At 49.3% G+C, this 19995-nt stretch overlaps 1 protein-coding gene and 1 long non-coding RNA gene across 5 annotated transcripts in view; both read right to left on the bottom strand.

Moving 5' to 3' along the window:
- Positions 1–1124: 1124 nt before the first annotated feature.
- POFUT1 (protein O-fucosyltransferase 1) lies at positions 1125–19960 on the bottom strand (the record flags this gene model as incomplete). 4 transcript variants are annotated; one of them, XM_082226235.1, is made up of 7 exons in its annotated part: positions 1125–4874; positions 5376–5618; positions 6737–6929; positions 9026–9138; positions 9948–10130; positions 10601–10718; positions 19608–19960. In XM_082226235.1, the coding sequence occupies 7 exons, from the start codon at positions 19958–19960 to the stop codon at positions 4686–4688; spliced, it is 1392 nt and encodes a 463-aa protein (XP_082082361.1). In that variant the 3' UTR covers positions 1125–4685. The 4 variants fall into 4 exon arrangements, with proteins under 4 accessions (XP_082082361.1, XP_082082362.1, XP_082082363.1 ...); XM_082226236.1 differs by having other exon boundaries at positions 10601–10722; positions 19608–19858; XM_082226237.1 differs by lacking the exon at positions 19608–19960 and adding an exon at positions 19312–19472 and having other exon boundaries at positions 10601–10722.
- LOC309534413 overlaps positions 1125–19995 on the bottom strand; it is a 97075-nt gene continuing 78204 nt past the window's right edge. The window contains exon 2 of the long non-coding RNA XR_014220696.1: positions 1125–1287. This is a non-coding gene — a long non-coding RNA (uncharacterized lncRNA). The remainder of the gene's footprint in view (positions 1288–19995) is intronic.

Raw genomic sequence — 19995 nt, 5'->3', positions numbered from 1 at the left:
TTATTGGCCAAGGGAGCCGGCGTACAGCTGGTCATGTGGCCAGCATGACTAAGCTGCTTCTGGTGAACTAGAGCAGCACACAGAAATGCCGTTTACCTTCCCACCAGAGCAGTACCTATTTATCTACTTGCACTTTGACGTGCTTTTGAACTGCTAGGTTAGCAGGAGCAGGGACCGAGCAACGGGAGCTCACTCCGTCGCGGGGATTTGAACCGCTGACCTTCTGATCGGCAAGTCCTAGGCTCTGTGGTTTAACTCACAGCGCCACCCGCGTCCCTGTGAAGACCTTACTTGGAAAATAAATACAACCCAGGTGGTTAAGAAAGCCCAACAGAGACTCCATCTCTTCAGAGTATTGCGTTCCTGTACAGAAATGCCCCCATATAAGAGGTGTTCAAGGAGGGAAGCTTTGCTTCTCTGCAAGGTTTACACTCACCACTTCCTGGCCAAAGGGTCAGGATGCCTTTCTGACCCAGCTAACAAATTTAAACTTGAATGAAGTAAGGTGGTGTGCTGCCCTTTACAGGATGACATTCTAAGAACTACACTCAAATAGTAGGTGGTCAACTGACACTATTTAACAGGTGAATTTCCCCATGTGCCAATCTTAAGTCAACACTGCCCAAGCTGCTGACTTGCAAGTAACAGAAATCAATAGAGCTTCATTCCATTTAGAATTTGATCATCTGTCTGGAAAAAATCAAATAGTTCGAAGCGATTATTATTATTACTACGACTAAATGCAATGAAAGAAAAGCAGTTCTTGGGCAGTCAGATAAAATCTTCAACTGTGCAAAGAAGCTCTTGGTTAATCCACTCTGCACAAGAATCTGTTGCTTTTAAAAACAGATGCTTGGAAGTGTGCATAGCTTACGTGGAAAGAGAGAGCCCATGACCTCACTTCTAAGCTGGGCCTTCTGCCAATGGCATAAGCCTAATCAGGTCCATGGCAGCGAGATTCTATGTTTGGAGATCCCTAAATTGAAGAGTGAAAGGCAGCCATCTGGGCCAACAACTTCCTTTTTTTCTAAAAGGAGAAAACATCGGCACGTGGTTTCACCAGGTGGATGTTAACCATAGCCAAAGCTAGGAGGAATGTTTCAAGTCATAAAAACACTCAAGAGGAAGATTAATGTTTTATTATGAAAATGAAAATCACAAAGTTATCCTCTGTACATTAATTTTTTAAAAAATTGAAACATGGCTTCTGATATTGTGCATAGCATACAAATACCCCAGATGTCCTCCATTCTGAGCCAGCCACATAAATGGAGTTTACAGTGGTACCTCTGGTTATGAACTTAATTCGTTCTGCAGATCCGTTAACCTGAAACCGTTCTTAACCTGAGGTACCACTTTAGCTAATGGGGCCTCATGCCGCCGCGTGATTTCTGTTCTCATCCTGAGGTAAAGTTCTTAACCCAAGGTACTACTTCCAGGTTAGCGGAGTCTGTAACCCAAGGTACCACTGTACACAAATGTTGGCGAGGCTGCACCCCATGGATGAATTGTCTCCTCATGGCATGGTGTAGCTGCACCCCTGCAAATTCCATATGGTCAACATCATTAACAGCACAGCCCTATGAGTATCCACACTGAGTTCACTGGGACTTACTTCCAGATAATGGTGTACAGCATTACATCAACCTCGGCCCTCCAGATGTTTTTGGCCTACAACTCCCATGATCCCTAGCTAGCAGGACCAGTGGTCAGGGATGATGGGAACTGTAGTCTCAAAACATCTGGAGGGCCGAGGTTGAGGAAACCACCTTTAAAAAATTTCATTAGTTGTATTTCAACCAGAGGTTGGCATTTCCTTCCACAAAGAGGCAAGATATATTGAAGGTATAGCACAGAGGATTCTCATGCCCATTAGGAAGCCTCCAGATATGAATGTTGATGCTTCAGTGCTGGTTAAGAGACAATGGGCTTTATATATAAATATATGAATTGCAGAGTAACTTCGCATACATGATAAAGAGTTTACAAAACTATGAATAGCGTGGAGAGCAAAAAGGGAGATTTCCCCTTACCTCTCATAATACTGGAAAGCCAGGTTCGTCTAACAAAACAGACTTAACCACCTACTGCCAGGCGGACAAAAAAAGGAAGTTTTGTCACAGGACATAACTGAATCTCTGGAACTTCCTTTGATAATATGTGGAGCTATCCGTGGGTTTATCAGGCAGTAAAACAGCTTTTTTTTCAGATTCTTGGAGGTGAAATCTACAAATGGCCATTAGCCATAACAGCTAATATGGCAACTCCCATATGGCAATATAACTTGATATACAAGATGGAGGCAAGCTGGTGAGGAGAACTGCTGCCTTCAGGCCCTGCCATTGTCTTCTGGATGGCTGCTGTTGGGAACAAAAGGTTGGTTTAAGGTGGACCTTTGCCTGACCCATCAAGGAAATTGCTATATTCTTATGCTTATTGACGAATTGCAGAAGAGTAACTGTTTGTTCTTGCTGCTCCAGACGGAAATATTGTGGCACTTACTGATCTTTGGAATCAAAATACTGTATTCTTTCAGAAGCTCAAGCAGAAGGGAGGATCCCACCTAACAGATGAAGTCAGAGATCATCTCCATGTGCTGTCACAGCCTCAGCCTTCCTTGGGTTTTTTTGTTGTTCTTCATAAATATTCCTGGACAATCTATTGAGAGTCTATTTTTCATTTGATCATCACCATCATTATCATCCATATTACGGTTAGCTTTGGAACACATGGTTTCACTGCAGAATCTACCAAAACACAGGAACTGCATTTCTCTTCCAAGCCTAGTGCTTCTCTATACCTTTTTAAGACGGAACTTTTAAACAAACTTCTCCAGTACTTCATAAAGATGAGCAAAGACGTTTCCAGCAAATACAATGCTGGTTTTCAGATTTGTAGCTTGCCAGTGATAATTCACTATCAATAAGTGATGCAAGGTAGTGATTAAATTAATAAACTTGCAAAGTTGCTGCTTATAAAAGTGTTTACTGGTCAGCTGAAACTGTTAGCATTTATGAACCAGAATCTTTTCAGAAGATGGCAAAGGAAGACAGAAAAGAGACTGGAGGCAATACTGCTACCACAAGCAACCAAACCTTGGAAAAGTTCATTTGCAATTCAATCCTGCTATTGCAAGATTGTTTCATCAACACCTAAAAGGAAGATACAGAGGCTAACAATGCTGTCTGTGCAATTCGAGCCCAATAAAGCAAATAGAAAGCTCCAGAAAGTTATCTCCCCCAGCACAACATACTCTGTCTTAATATAGAGTGCAGATGGATAGTTCAGGCATGCAGTCAGCAGCCAGGACAATTTGTCAACTGATGTTCAGAATGCACAGGAGCAGATAATTATCAGATGGTAAGATGCTGCGCTGTCACCACAGAAAGTTACTACTGATGTGATGAGGAAACATAACATGAACTAGGTAACCTGACAGTTTGCAGATCTCCTGCCTGAGTATTTTTCCGTGGGAAAACTCTACAGGTAAATTAGTGAGCATAGTTCAGATGTACATCGAGAAAGCTGAATCATGATTTCAGAGCAATTATGCAGAGAAAAGTGCATAAAACCTTTAAAACAAAAAAATCAAGATCCACTATCTGTTGGCTCCTCTTTTCAAGAGACTCAAAGTAAATATCTGAAATTGAAAGTGGACCAAGTGGTTATTCCTTTCAGAGACTTTTCAAAGGTCACAGCTTCTAAACATAAAAAGGATGCTCAAAGAATGAGTGTACAAGAGTTGGAAGGAATCTTGGAGGTCTCCTAGTCCAACCCCCTGCTCAATGAAACAAAATAGTTTCAAGATGGCAGCCAGACTGAGTTTCCAGAAGAGAGAGCTCAGAAAGACGTGATTGCTGACCCACCAAAAGCCATTAAAATGCAACTGATGCACTGAGCTCTCAGCGAAGTTGCAAATGGGCCCAATAAAAGGTGCATAATATTTGATTTACGAATTATTATGGTGTTTCAAAAAGATTATTTCTTAACTTCTATTTTATACTGTGTACAGTGCTTAGACTGCCAATTTTGTAAAATACAAAAATCCTCTAAAAGGCTCTTGTGTAATAGGATTAAAAAAAAAGTATCTCTATGCTACCTGGGAATTGCCTCAAACAGAACTGGTCCACAGGGCACCAGAGTTATTAGGACTAAAACTCCTGTGAAAGTCCCATAACGTGTCACAGCTGATAGCGAAATCATTTGCTTATAGTCTCCCCACTCCCAGCAAGGGGGAATGGGAATCAAATCCATTTGGCAGCTCAGAAAACAAAAGCACACAAGGCAAATGTCAGTTGGTTGCACAACTGAGAACGTATCTGCTGGTTCCCAGTTCTTAATGTCAGAACACTTCTTGTCAGTGAACAAGCTGTCTTGAGAATACTGTGCATTAAGGAAGCACCAGACGAGTCATTAATTCCAGAAGAGGTAGCAAGACAGCACAGAAAGGGGAAGAGAGGAATGGGAGTGGGTTTGCTTATTTGAACCACAACTGTGGGAGGAGGGAATGTTTCCTGGAAGTCATCCACTTCTCCTTTCAGGTCACGTTCTAGTAATATTCAAGGATTGCCATGAGGATGAACCTGTAGAATCCAGATATATCCAGTGCTTGCTTTGAGGGAGACCTTGTATTTATGAGAACTGTATGCAAATAGTGGGTCGAAAGGCATCTCTTCCTCTAGGGGCTACAATTCGTCCCTTGACGTGGGTGGATAGTCCATGCCAAAAAAGGATGAGGGTTTCCCATGCACATCACGTTCTCTTTTCACAAAGGCAGTAAAGGAAGAAACACAGTTTCCAATGAAATGGTCAGACTTGCTGAGAATGTACAAATCTACCTGGGGCACTTCAGGCTGCAGGTACACCACTTTTATCTGAAAAGGGGAAAACAAGCAGAGCTCAGTGACTGAAAGTGAACACACACAAGCAGACGTGGCGTTTGCCACAAGCTGTCTATCTACTCATTCTATCCCTCCACCTGAACTTGTTTCATCAAGCCGCACCTTTCTATAGCGCCTTCAGATTCCCAGAGTCCTTGGTTCAAGGACAGTCCTTGGTTCAAGAACCACCATTATGTCTCACCTCTGGTTTGCCATGTGGAAAGTCACCTCAATGATTTCTGAAGTAGTGTTCATCTACATCTATATCTAATGCAACCGCATATTTTCTGAGCAAAAGAACTGCGTTGCCAAATCACTCAAAGACCCAGTAGAGCCCAAACTTTTTTCTGCCCATCCCGGCTGTAAGCCCCCCCGATTCCTCCATCTGAGAAGAAAGGCAAGATATTAATATTTCCAATGCATACACCCAGAGAGAGAAAAGCAGTGAACTTTGCACCAGTAACTACTCATTGCTCCAGCTGCAGCAGGCATTACCTTTTGTTTGAAAAGCTGCTGTATTTCCTTCGTATAAGGTTCAGAGTCACTGGCGATGTACACAGCTTTTGCATCTGTCTTCTTCACCCAGAGTCTTAGCGCTCGTTTTATCTCTTTCAGGCCTGGCAGACACATATCCATGGTAAGGGGTGCAGCAGTGTTCCGATCATAGCCCACACACTGTGGCGACGCCATTAAATGAGACCCAGCAGTGCCATCTTTCAACATATTGCATGCATTTTTCTAAGGCGGAGGGAGGAGAAAAACAGAACATCACACACAGGTAGAAGTGGTGAGAAACAGAGCATCATACAAAGGTAGGAGAACTTCACAGCAATGGAGAATTCCATACAACTAGCCAAAGCAGGCAAAAAAACCACATTGCTAATGGAGGGTCCTTGCCACGGGATCACATTCATCCAGGGCTTTACCAGCTGCACTGGCTCCTGGTGGAGTACAGGGTCAGCTCTTGACCTTTAAAGCCCTATGCAGCCTAGGACCCACGTACCTACGGGACCCCCTCTCCTGGTCTGCCCCGCGGAGGACCTTAAGGTCCACAAATGACAACATTTTGGAGGTCCCAGTTCACAAGGTGGTTAGATTGGTCTCAACTAGGGCCAGGGCCTTTTCAATACTGGCCCCAACGTTGTGGAACACTCTGTCACAAGAGACCAGGGCCCTGCGGGACTTGACATCTTTCCGCATGGCCTGCAAGACAAAGCTGTTCCGTCTGGTCTTTGGTTTGGACTCGGTCTGACCCTTATGTTCCCCTCCCCTTATGGTCTTGATTTATCGGCTATTTTAAAATGAGGCTGCATTTTAAATTGCATTTTAACATGTATTTTAAATATTTTCTCTCTCTCTCTCTCTCTCCCCCCCCTATTATGTTTTTACTGTGCTTTTAATGGTGTTAGCCACCCTGAGCCCGGCTCTGGCCAGGGAGGGCGGGGTATAAATAAAATGTGTTGTTGTTAGCTTCAGTTATATTCCCATCCCCAAACAGTCTAGTTCAAGTATGCAAGAAGCTGTCAATAACTGCAAGTCACAATGTGTACACCCCTTCAGGATCAGAGAAAGCATGCCTCTGAATATCACCAGCTGCTGGGGAAGAAAACAGAGAGAGGGTACCTGATCTCAACTCCTGCTTATGAGCTTCCCAGAGGCACCCAGCTGACAAAGGATGGCCCTAGGTAAGCAACAGGATGCTGAGCTAGGTAGGATTTTGTTCTGAACCAGCATATGTTCTTAACAGCCCCGCCCTCTCCGTTTTTTATTCATATGGAGTTAGAAGCTGCCAGTCAGACTCTATTACAGCCCTGCCCACATTACAGTCCCCATGGAAGTATATGTAAGAACCATACCCAGTCTGAACCGACACGCAAATGGATTCCCACGTAGGGTCTGACCAGGAACGAATTAATATAGGACTCGCCTTTGTTCACCATCTCATCAGACCATACCATGTACTGATGCAGGGAGCGGTACTCTTCCAGAACTGGAAACTGGGCTGGTGCCCCCGGAAGAGCAACAACAGGATGTTCAGAGGAGGGAAACCTAGTAAAAGACACAGTGGAAAGATCAACAGGAGCTACAACTTGCCATGTTTGCTCGCACCAGTGCTGCTCAGTTTTTACTGTTGAGAACTTTTAATGCAAATGCTTTTTTCTAGTTAAAATTGTTTTTAACACACCTACAACAAAGAGATGAATTACTAACAAGATTTATGAAGAATATGCTAACCCGAATAAAGTTAATCTGTATTTTGCATTTCTGTTGTCATGCTTTTCAGCTCATAAGAACTTCCTAATTCCCCAGACACTTGCATCACCTCCCAAATATTTGCATACTGGAGCTTAGGCGGGCCTCCTTAGGGGAAAGAAGTTGCAAAATGCACCTCCCTGTATTTTAAACTACGGCAGCAATCTCTGAAAAATCAACAGACTAAGCAAGCAGACTTTAGTTATGCATGCATGCAGCTGCCTAATACTGTCACAGACCTCTGTCCCACACATGCCAACTGGCAGCAGTGTCTTACGGTCTCAGAGCTGGAGGTGTATTTCCTAGTTCTACTGCCCAAGATCCTTGAACTTCTTACAAAACACATACCACCCAAAGACCGTTATGCGACTCTTCTTCCTCATTAAAGCTCTGTGCAGTGATAGCAAATTGCAGGTTAGATGTGGGTTGCAGGGCCAACTTTTAGATTGTATAGAGATGGCTAGGGGAGTGAGACAAGGCTGTATTTTCGCCCCCACATTGTTTAGCTTTTTCCTAAATGATTTAGAGGAAAGTCTAATGGACCCAGATGGTCATCTCCCAAAAATAGGAACCAGAAAGACCCCTATTTTGCTATATGCCACTGCTTCTTCTCCCATCCTCAATGGAAAATGTAATTTTATTATCAAGGCATTTTTATCTGCTCAATTTTTGTCTGTTATTATATTTTGTCTGTTTTTGTGTTTTCTAGTTGTTAAATTACCTTGGTTGCCATCCGTGCAGAAAGGCAGGATACTTGTCCTTCTTTCCTTACGGTCTGCAAATAACAACATCTTGGAGATTCCAGGTCTCAGGGAGATTAGGCTGGCCTTGGCCTGGTGGAACACTCTGCCACAAGAGATCAGGGCCCTGCGGGATTTGGCATCTTTCTGCCGGGCCTGCAAGACGGAGTTCCGCCAGGCCTTTGGTCAGGGCTCAGCCTGAATCCCCTTCTCTTTTTGTATAAGAACTAGTCTGAAAGAGGCCTCCCAGCCTTCTCACAGGCCCATATAAGAACAGCGTAAGCAGCTGAGCCTGATGAGCATTTACTGTTCCCAACCATAGCTGTCAACCTTCCCTTTTTTTGTGGGAAATTCCCTTATTCCAGCACCATTTCCCGCTGCTTCTGGCTGCTATCCCGGATCGTTAGATATCCTGTAGACAGTCCCCGGGACAGGTGAGGCTGCTGATCCCTTATTTTCAAATCTGAAAGTTGACAGCAACCCTAATCCTGCGGAAAGCCATCTAATTAGATTTTAATTTGATACTGACTTGTTTTTTAGGAGGTAATTTAATTATTGTTTGATTTTATACCAATATTATTGTTAAGATATTCCGTTCCACCTTAACAGATGTGTGGAATTGTTGTATGTCACATGTCTGTTTACACTCCAGCACAACTTGCTGGGAACTTCCGTTGTGTGTATAGCTACTGATTATGCTGCTTGCTTGGACATGAAAGGGAGAAGACATGTTTTTCCTTTTGTCCTGATGTACGCTGAATAAACTGCCTGTAAATATGCTTTACACAGCCTCTCCCTGCAACTTCTGTTGTGCGTTTACTCTGCTGAGTTGCGTGCCCAGCTTCTGAAGCTCTGGGTCGCAGATTCATGCTGCACCAAGGACTGGAGTTTGACCGGCACGTTGGCCGGTGGGCTGGAGCCATCTGGGGGCTTTCCAATTGCCCGATTCCTTAGCAGCATCCCAACAGTTATATGTCTGATGTTAGCCGCCTGAGTGCGGTTTCGGCTGGGGAGGGCGGGATACAAATAAAAGATGATGATGATGATGATGATTTCAAAGAACCCTTTACAAGCCAGAGCAGCAATGGAGAAATGTGCCCAGTACCTAACCATGCCCTTCGCCCAATGGCACCTCCAAGCGACACTTGCTACCTTCGAATCCAGTGGTCCTTGTAAGAGGCACTGAAGGAGAGGCCTCCAAACAGCTCCGACCTATCGAAATCCACAGCAAACTGATCCCAAAAGGGGCCAAAGGGGTTTCCATCCTGCAAAAGCAAAGGCAGCTGCTCGTTCACTGCGGCAGACGAAAGGTGAGGCAGGCCAGAGGAACAGGCAGCTTTGCAGCTGCTACGGGAGCTGCAAGCTCCTAGCTGACACAACCCATATTCCATAGTTCTGCCCCCACTGAAACCTGTGTGTGAGTTTACCAGAAGCTTTCCAAGTAGAGAGAGGATGAAAGGAACAAACACACTGAAATGATCCACAGAACTTTATCTAGAACAAGCTTCCTCAAACTCGGCCCTGCAGATGTTTTTGGCCTACAACTCCCATGGTCCCTAGCTAGCTGTTGCATAATACTGTTTTATAATTTATGATAATTTAGAATTTAAATGTATTTTCATGCAATGTTTGATACTTCCAGCTGATGAAGGTGAATATATCGAAACAGGGCCCTGTCCTGGGTTCTTATCCATAATTTCTGATCCATAATTGACTTCTGCTCAATGATTGAAACTAAGATCTTCACGTCAAATCTGACTATGGACTAACATGAACTCTTATCTCTAATACTGTAACGAATTATTATGTTATACATATCCTTATGAGTTTGAATTTGTAATCTCTGAGTTCGTAACCTCTATTTGAGTTTGTAATCCTTGTCAGAATACATACTTTTGAATGGATTAGTTTTTGTTACAATTGACTATTGATTCGCGAGTAGGGACCACTCCCACTATTGAAACTTATATTGGCCACAGTTCTTGGTGTGCTTTTTTAGAAGAACGGCAGCAGCGGAGCTTTTACTACAGCCCAGGGTTACAGAAGGCACCTCATGGATGAGAAGGACTCCTACCTTCATAGGGCAAGTCCTTTTGTCAGCACTCCTCTGAGCTGCTGCTTCAAAGCAGTATGCGACTCGCTTGCCAGGAGGCCAGTGGATGGGTGCCAACTTTTCCATAAATTCTTCCAAAGTGATGACCCGGTGGTACTCCAGGAGAGGCGCCAGCTTGAAGTATTCTTTGTAGGGAACGTGCTGCTGCAATGCAAAGAAAACAGAGTTTAGGAGCCTGTCCACACACATAATTGTTCCAGCAATAGTGAATCCACAACCATCTGAAGGAAAAGTGAGCAGCATAACTTAAAGGGCTGAAGAATTTCCAAAACCTAGTCTACCCTGGTTTGTCAGATTTGCAGGTTTGACGTACTATTGACTCCTTCACTATGCATGAAACTCCAGCTTGAAGCAGAGGCCAGGAAAGCTTTCAAGACCTGCAGTTGGCTAATTAAAGACTAGAGGAGGACCAGAGCTTAATGGTTGAAAACTTTTTTGGGGGGGGGCTTGTACAAGGTATACAAAATGTAGATAGCACCCAACACAAGCAGAATTAACTCATCTGTTCCAAGGACTTATTCACTGAGCCTGCTTATGTGTGGCTTTGGGAAAATCTGTAGCATTCCAAAAGCACAGAACCCAAATATACCTCAGAAGTTCTCAGAACTACTTACATTTGTGTAGGGAGGCCTGTGATACCGGTACTCAATCCAGGGGGGCACAGCTAAGGTCCGATTCACCATTTTAGCAAACGCCAAAGAACCCAGAAAATGGTCTGCTTGGTTCCCAAATCTCCCTTGAAATAGAACATAAAGACCTGTTTCTTAGTCACCAGGCTGGGGCAGAGCAACAAGCCTAGGGCAACTTCATACGGAAGAACTACATGGCTGCCAAAATCAAAATGCTTCCTTCATTATGTTGAATTATTCACAAAGCTTAAGCATAAGGCAAGTCGCATAAATGTTAGGACTCTGGAACTACTCCCAACCCACAGAAGTCCTCTCCCCCGCGTAAAAAAAACCCTAGTAATCAACAGCAACCAATAATTACTTCCAAATAACAAGAAAGGAAACTCTTACAAAAGTTTAAGAAATTTATTGCACAAAGGACTAACAGAAGAAAGTATACTTGGGTAGCAAGACTTCTGACCTCTGTGGATTTATTTGGAAAGCTGTCAGAAAGCGGTATCAAGGAAGGTGGCAATGAGACGTCTGGTAACCTGGAGGCAAATTATACCCATAGCGAATAATCAAGTGGCTATTTACAAAGCTGAAATAAAAATCACAGTTGCTGTCACCTTAATTGAAAGCTTGCCCAGGGAGTTTATAATAGTTTAGCAGTTTTTAAATCTCTCTCTCACACACACTTTAAGTCCATACACTTTGTATTATTTTCTTGACTTTTAACATTTAACTTCTAATTGGTGCACTCCACAGGTTGATCAAGAACCACAAGCAGGTCACTCCCTAACCTATAATGCAATAGTAGCATGCAGCAACCTAACAATAACCTACAGGGCAGCAGCCCCACCAGGAACATGCTGGGGAAGCAGCACCCAGCAGGATGGAACTCTCTGCTCACCAGATGATGAGCAGAAGGTTCAAGCCTGCTGGCAACACAGGTCTGCTTTGCCCTGTGGAAAACACACTTGTGCAGCAGCACCCAGCAGGACTGAACTTGTCCCTCTGAGCCATCATCTGACAGGCAGGGGAAAACAGTCTTGTAAAAGGCCATAACTCGACTGCAGAGCACCTGTTTTGCATGCGCAAGGCCCCAGATTTGATCCCCAATATCATCATTGTAGCCTTTCTAGGCCCTTCATCATTAATATGAATTAATTTTAGATGCCACCTGTCAGGGGTTCAGGAGCAGAGACGCAGAGAAGGGAGGAAGCAGAGAGCGAGGGGGAGGAATCCGAAGGGAAAATGAGTGATGATGACGACCCGAGATCTCCAAGCCTAAGCAGTGAGTCAGAGGACTCCCAAAAGGGAGCCCCAGTGAGCAGAGCAAGGGGGGGATCCGGGGGGACACCCCAGGAGGAAGGGAACAGAGGAGATTCAGAGAGTAGCAGCTGGAAGTCGGGACCCACGCTCATAACTGAGGGCGGCAGCAGCTGGAAGTCGGGACCCACGCTCAAGACTGAGAGCAGCAGGGAGGAAGGTAGCCAGGCATCGGGTTCCGGAGGCTGTCAGCAGGAGGGAGGGCACGAGTCAGGGGTGGTCACGCCCTCCTCAGAGAGCGAGGCAACGGTTAAGAGGAAAGTAGAGAGTTGGGCGCGCGCGCCAAGTTCAAATGCAGCGGAAGCTGGAGCAGTAAGCAGCCCGGAGAGTGAGCCAGGTCCTAAAGCCCGCCGCAAGGAGGCAGAAGGATCAGGGGGGTCAGCGTCAGAGGAGAGTAGAAGGGAGGAGGCCCAGGGGGGCAGAAGGACCCAGAGACGTAGGGAGAGGCGAAGGAGGTGGAGCAAGGCTAGGGTATTAAGCTGGTGTGCAAGAGGCGGGGACTCAGACGGGTCTTCGCCGACCTAGGGCAGAAGGTGTAGAGCTGCACGCTGCAGTTCGGAAATGAAACCTGTAACTTAATAAAGACTCTTATAAAGTGAACGCTGGCGGACTTGGTCCTATGTGAGCTGGGACTGGGTGGCAGCTCTGACAGTAAGACCCGTCTCTCAAAAGCTTCGGACACCTGATATCTCGCAGCGGAGAGAGAGGCAGCTGGAGGAGGGGATCGGTGTTTGGGAGCAAGCTCACGACGGTTAGCAGAGATGACGGAAGCAGAGACAGTTGCAGCGCTGCAACAGGCAGTTACCCAATTGAACGCGGAGGTACTGGCATCCAAGAAGAGGGAGGAGGATGCGGCAGCCGCCTACAGAGATCTCCACGCCAGGTTTGAAGCATGGGTTAAACACGGGCAGCCAGGACCCAGACCGGAGGGGGTTGGGTTGGCACGGAGAGCAGGAGGGCTTGTGGCTCACTTCGATGGGAATTTACAACAGTACCCCAATTTTCGAGCAGACGTAATGTGCGCACTGCAACTGCTGGCAAAAGACTTTAGAGATGAGGAAGAGAAAGTGGGGTTCGTACTATCCCATTTGCATGGGGATGCTAAAGCGTGGCTACGCAATTTGTGGAGGGATAAAGATCCGGCGCTTCAGAATGCAGATGCCTTTATCAAAGCGATGGATGCGTGTTTTTTGTCTACTATTGATGTGGATCTTGCCCGACGGGAGATTCATGGACTAAAACAAGGGAGGGCAAGCGTCCGGCAGTACCACGCCCGCTTTTTTGCGCTGGTCAGTGCCTTAGAGTGGGACCGGGATTCGCCCCCTGTCAGAGACCTGTTCTGGGAGGGTCTAAGCTCTGCGGTCAAGGATGAAATTGCAAGGGGGGAGAGGCCCCGAAGCACGCAGGAGGTGGTCCAAAGGGCGCTGACTGTGGGGGTGAGGCTGGAAGAACGTCCATGGTGCAGAGATGAAGGACGTGGAGGGCGCGAAGCAGCGAGAAGTTTCTCTTTCGTTCCAAGAGAAGCAGCGCGTGCGCAATCCACACCTCCGCCTGGAGGGGGAGGGGAACCGATGGAGGTTGGAGGTGCAAGGGCTCAGTCAGCAGCCAGAGCCCAAGCACCGACAGCAGTGAGAGCGAAGCCTCCTAGAGGGAACAGGAAGTGTTACATCTGCGAGGATCCAGGCCATTTGGCGAAAGAGTGTCCCCGGAGGCTCCACAAGCACACTGCAGCCTCAGCAATGGTGACTGCAGCAACGCAGCAAGGAGAACCACAGCAGGGAAACGACGATGTCTGGCTGGAGACAGAGGCACTGGGGCCCAGCCAGACGCATCAGTGAAGCAGTCCCCAGCGATCTTGCAACCCACGGACCCCCTCCCACCCAAACCGGTAGTGCAGCTCACAGCATCTCTCCAGCTACCCGATGGCGTCACTATCGAAGTGCCGCTTTCTGTGGATTCTGGAAGCAACGCAGACTTTATAGCGCAGGATTTTGTGGAGCAGCACGCTATACAGCTACTGCCTGCCACTCTGCCCCTGCAAGTCGTCACAGTGGATGGCAGAGAGTTGCTAGGGGGGCAGGTGGTGAAGCAAACGCCACCGATGGTGATGCGCCTTGGCAACCACAGGGAAGTCATCAGTTTTAATGTCACCCAACTGTCGGACACGCCCATTGTGTTGGGCATGAGTTGGCTGGACAGGCACAGTCCGACACTGGCTTGGTACCAGAGACAGCTGATCTTCGGCTCCTCTTATTGCGCAGAACACTGCATCCTGCCCAGACAGGAGGGAGAGGAGGAGGAATCACAACTGCAGTTGGGAACGTTGCAAGCAGTCCCCCACAAATACGCAGACTTTCTGGAGGTCTTCTGCGAGAAAGAGGCTGACAAGCTACCACCGCACAGGCAATATGACTGCAAGATTGACCTCCTACCAGGGGCGACGCTACCGAAAGGGAAGCTGTATTCCATGTCTGAGGACGAATTACAGGAACTCAAACAGTTCATAGATCACAATTTGCAGCGCGGTTTCATCCGGGAGTCCAGGGCAGTAGGGGGCAGTCCTGTTTTCTTCGTGAAGAAGAAGGACACGCCCCAAAAAAGACTGGTGGTGGATTTTCGCCTCTTAAACAAGATGACCAAGCCTTCTGATTTCCCCATGCCCAGGATTGACGACCTACTAGCGACGGTGCGCAAGGGACGCGTGTTCACCAAGTTGGACCTGCGAGGTGCGTACAATCTCATCCGCATGAGGGAGGGCGATGAGTGGAAGACAGCCATGTTCACGCCTCTGGGCACCTACGAATACAGAGTGATGCCGTTTGGATTGCAAAACGGTTCTCACTGTTTCCAAGCTTTCATGCATCATGTGTTGGCGGGACTCCTTTACAAGAAGTGCGTCTGCTTTCTGGATGACATCCTGATATTCTCCGACTCGCAGCAAGCCCATGACCAAGATGTTCGGGAGGTGCTGAAGAGGCTGCAGCAGCATAGACTGTACGCCAAACTGGAGAAGTGCCAGTTCGACACGACGGAGGTGGATTTCTTGGGGTACAAGTTGTCGGACAAGGGGCTAGCCATGGACAGCGCCAAGGTTCGTGCGGTGTTGGATTGGAAGAGCCCGCGCAATCGGAAGGCGGTCCAGCGGTTTGTCGGCTTCGCCAACTTCTATCGCAAGTTTATCAAGGGGTTCGCGATGCAGACGGCGGCCATTACGGACACGCTAAGCTCCAAGAAAAAGAAATTCATCTGGACGGAGCAGGCGGAGCAGTCCTTTCAGGCACTCAAGCGTCTCTTCGCGTCGGAAGAGCAACTGCTGCATATCGACCCCAGCAGACCGATGCGGGTAGAGACAGACGCGTCCGATAGAGCAGTGGGAGCTGTCCTGCTGCAAAGGGACCCACAGGGGGTCTGGAGGCCGGGAGCGTTCTACTCCAGAAAGCTCAGCAAGTCGGAGCAGAACTACACCATCTGGGACAGGGAGTTGCTGGCCATTCATGCAGCTTTCAAGGCGTGGAGGCACTTCCTGATCGGCGCCAAGCACACGGTGCAGGTCTGCACGGATCACAAGAATCTGGAGCACTGGCGCACGGCTCAGTTCCTGAACCAGAGGCAGATACGTTGGGCGGAGTTCTTTGCTGACTTCAATTTCCGAATAGAGTACGTCCCAGGCGACACCAACGTCATGGCGGATGCACTGTCCCGCAAACCACAATACCTCGAAGAGGCGACGCCAGCGGCAGCCATGCACATCTTCGCGCCAACAGCGTGGGCGTGCGCTTCAGCCACAGTAGACCTGGATGCGGTGCGGCGGGCGTTGCAGGACGACTCCTTCGCGCAGGCGAAGATGGCAGAGGTGCACAAGGGCACGGCGAAGGGCGACGAGTTCCAGATACGAGACGGCTTGCTCTTACGTAAAGGGGCCATCTACGTGCCGGGAGACGAACTTCGCGCCAGGGTACTGCAGCAGCTGCACGACGCACCCACGGCCGGGCACTTTGGCACGGAAAAAACGGTGGAATTAGTCGCAAGGGACTTTTGGTGGCCCAGACTGAGAGGGGAAGTCGCGGACTACGTTGCGAGGTGCGACACCTGCCAGAGGGCCAAACCGGTGCACAAACCACCGGCGGGACTACTGGAACCGCTGCAAACGCCGTTTGAACCGTGGGAGAGGGTGGCCCTGGACTTTGTTACGGATCTACCCAGCTCGAGAGGCAAGACAGCTGTACTAGTGGTGGTGGACTTGTTCACCAAGATGGCACATTTCATTCCGTGTGCGAAGGTGGCCACGGCGGAACAAACCGCCAAACTGTTCATAGATCACGTGTTCAAAGTGCATGGTCTGCCGCGGTCTATCCTGTCCGACCGCGGGCGCCAGTTCGTCTCGAATTTCTGGCAGAAGCTGATGAGTTTTCTAAATGTCAAGGTCGATCTGGCATCAGCAAGACACCCGCAGACCAACGGGCAAGCAGAGAGGGTCAATGCCATCATGCAGCAGTACCTGAGATGCTATGCCAATCAACAACCTGCGACCTGGGTGGATTACCTGCCGCTCGCCGAGTTCGCTTACAACAACACGAAGCACATGTCCACAGGGGTGACGCCGTTCTTCGCCAACAATGGGAGGAATCCCAGAACCTTCCCGGGACGGGAGAGAGTGGGGGACGGAGAACCACAGACGGCGGACGCGTTCGCGTCAGAATTGCAGGCGGTACACGATCAACTCAGACGGCAGCTGGAGCTAGCTAAGCACGCCTACAAGGTGCAAGCTGACAAGCACAGGCGGGTTGGCGAAGAGATCCACGTGGGAGACTGGGTCTGGTTGGCAGCCCACGCAGTGCCGGCCAGGTCACTAGCCAAGAAGAAGTTGGGGCACAAGCAAATTGGTCCGTACCAAGTCGAAGCACAGATCAACCCGGTAGCCTTCCGACTGGCGCTGCCGGAGGGTTCCAGAATGCATCCGGTGTTCCACAGGTCGGTGCTCACTCCCTACAAGGCACCTCACAGATTCCAGGAGCCAGGGACGGCACCGAGTCCGTTCCGGGAGCGGACGGAGACGCGAGGGGTGACGCAGCAAGACCCCATCAACGAGGTCACGGAGATTTTGGACTCCAGATGGGGGGAAGAGGGAGTCGAATACCTCCTAGCCAGAGAGGGCACCCGGGCCAGCGCCAATAGCTGGGTGCCAGACTACGCTTTGGAGGAACCCCTGCTCAAGGACGAGTTTCATGCCCTTTTCCCACACAGACCCATGCCAGCGAGTTTCTTCGACGACTGGCTGTTCACGCCCACACTTTCTTCCAGCACGTTCCATGGATTCGACTCGGACGGGGAACCCGCACTGAGCACCCGTTCCCCAGAAGGATCGCCGGCGGGTTCGGCGTCAGACACCTCGTATTGGTGGGACGATCGACCGGAGGAGCAATGGCGCCGGAAGTGGCTGGAGATGCCAGGTCGAGCGACCGACGCAGAGACTGACATGGACGTGTTCGGGGAGGACCTTGGGTTCGAGCACGGCGGTACAGAGATGGAGGCGGAACAGGTCAACGTCGGCGACCGCGAGGAGGAAGACTCGGAGGTCTTCAGTTGGCGGCCAACCACGGGGAGCGAACTGTATCCGGCATTCCCTCCCGTGATGATGGAGCACCCAGCACCCACACCTGAAAGCGGGGAGGGGGGAAGGGGGGGCTTCGAGGGGGGGATGGATGTCAGGGGTTCAGGAGCAGAGACGCAGAGAAGGGAGGAAGCAGAGAGCGAGGGGGAGGAATCCGAAGGGAAAATGAGTGATGATGACGACCCGAGATCTCCAAGCCTAAGCAGTGAGTCAGAGGACTCCCAAAAGGGAGCCCCAGTGAGCAGAGCAAGGGGGGGATCCGGGGGGACACCCCAGGAGGAAGGGAACAGAGGAGATTCAGAGAGTAGCAGCTGGAAGTCGGGACCCACGCTCATAACTGAGGGCGGCAGCAGCTGGAAGTCGGGACCCACGCTCAAGACTGAGAGCAGCAGGGAGGAAGGTAGCCAGGCATCGGGTTCCGGAGGCTGTCAGCAGGAGGAAGGGCACGAGTCAGGGGTGGTCACGCCCTCCTCAGAGAGCGAGGCAACGGTTAAGAGGAAAGTAGAGAGTTGGGCGCGCGCGCCAAGTTCAAATGCAGCGGAAGCTGGAGCAGTAAGCAGCCCGGAGAGTGAGCCAGGTCCTAAAGCCCGCCGCAAGGAGGCAGAAGGATCAGGGGGGTCAGCGTCAGAGGAGAGTAGAAGGGAGGAGGCCCAGGGGGGCAGAAGGACCCAGAGACGTAGGGAGAGGCGAAGGAGGTGGAGCAAGGCTAGGGTATTAAGCTGGTGTGCAAGAGGCGGGGACTCAGACGGGTCTTCGCCGACCTAGGGCAGAAGGTGTAGAGCTGCACGCTGCAGTTCGGAAATGAAACCTGTAACTTAATAAAGACTCTTATAAAGTGAACGCTGGCGGACTTGGTCCTATGTGAGCTGGGACTGGGTGGCAGCTCTGACACCACCCTTCATCCAAGGACCACAGGGCAGTTTACAGTATTAAAAACACAAAAATACATAATATAATAAGCAAAACAATAACAGCCTTCCACACATACAATTTAAAAGGCCATAGAGGCCTGGGAAGGACTCTTGGTTTGCAGTCCAGGGAAGCTGCTGCCAGTCACCGCAAGCAACACTGTGCTGGATGGACCGCGACCCACCTTCACAGCAAGGCAGCATCCCAAGTTACAAAAAAGCACAGCAGAAGAAACAACATGTTGGTTTTTGCTTTTGTTTTAACAAAAAGGTAAAAGGAACAGAGGAGAAAAAAGATGTGAATCTGCAGCCTCTAGGTATGACTGGACTTCCCCCCGGTCTGTATCAACTGCCAATTATTTGTATTGATTTTCTGAATTACAGTACAGTGGTAAGTACTTAATTCGTTCTGGAGGTCCGTTCTTAACCTGAAACTGTTCTTAACCTGAAGCACCACTTTAGCTAATGGGGCCTCCTGCTGCCGCCGCGCCGCTGGAGCACGATTTCTGTTTTCATCCTGAAGCAAAGTTCTTAACCTGAGGTACTATTTCTGGGTTAGCGGAATCTGCAACCTGAAGCATCTGTAACTTGAAGCGTATGTAACCCGAGGTACCACTGTATTACAAATCACTGCCAAATTAACTCAATTTAATACAGTTTTCCAAAACCGGTTTCCCACTCTCCGCATGAGATATGTCCAAGATGTGCCCCTGTTGCTGTGCTTTGTTCTCAGTTAAACTCTAGTTAACACCCTCCAGAATTTGTCAAAATGATTATTCATCAGCTGACCCTTTACATCTCTGAATGCAGCAAAACAAACAAACAAACAAACAAACAAACCTGACAAACAAACAAACAAAGTGAACCTTAACGTATATTCTCAGTGACAGCAAGTGTGTTATTACTCCATCTCCACTTTAAACATTTGCCTGATTTTGAGTAAGTTCTGAAAAAAAAAGGTACGGCGGGACTTCCACTCCCAGCAGCCAGCGCGCTCCGACGAGAGGGATGACGGGAGTTGTAGTCCAACGGCACCGAGAAGGCCCCTCAGAGCCCCCGGCCTGCGAGAGGAAGGAGAAAAGGGGGGGGAGAGGGGACTGTGATGACCCGAGTGGCGCCCTGGGAGGGGAGGAAAGGAGGCGCCCCCCCGCCGCCGCCTCACCCATGCAGGGGCAGTAGAGTAAGTATCCCGACGGGTCCCAGGCGCCGCCGCCTTCGCCTCCGCTGCCCAGGTGGAACAGGACGAGCAGCACCTGCAGGCCCGCGACGCCGACCGGCTCCTTCCCGGGAACAGCCATGCCTCCCTCCGTCTCTTCCTTCGGCTTGGAAGAAGCGGCTTCGGCTCGTAAGGTTTAGCGGGAGAGAAGTTGCCTCGCTAGGCCGGGCTAGGCCGCGCCCGTCTCCATGGCGACCGGCCCCTTTTCCCGGCACGCCCCGCGGCGGCGGCGGCGGCGCTCGTGAGGGCAGAGCGGCCGGGCCGAGGCGGCTTCCGGTCTGGGCCGGATGTGGCGCCATGGAGGCCTTGAGGGGCGCGAGCGAGCCCGCGAGAG

The sequence above is a fragment of the Podarcis vaucheri genome, assembly GCF_965113315.1.
Source record: "Podarcis vaucheri genome assembly, chromosome: 6".
Lineage (NCBI taxonomy): Eukaryota > Metazoa > Chordata > Lepidosauria > Squamata > Lacertidae > Podarcis > Podarcis vaucheri.
Note: the sequence above shows the minus strand (reverse complement) of the source record. Positions and strands in the feature narration are given on the sequence as shown.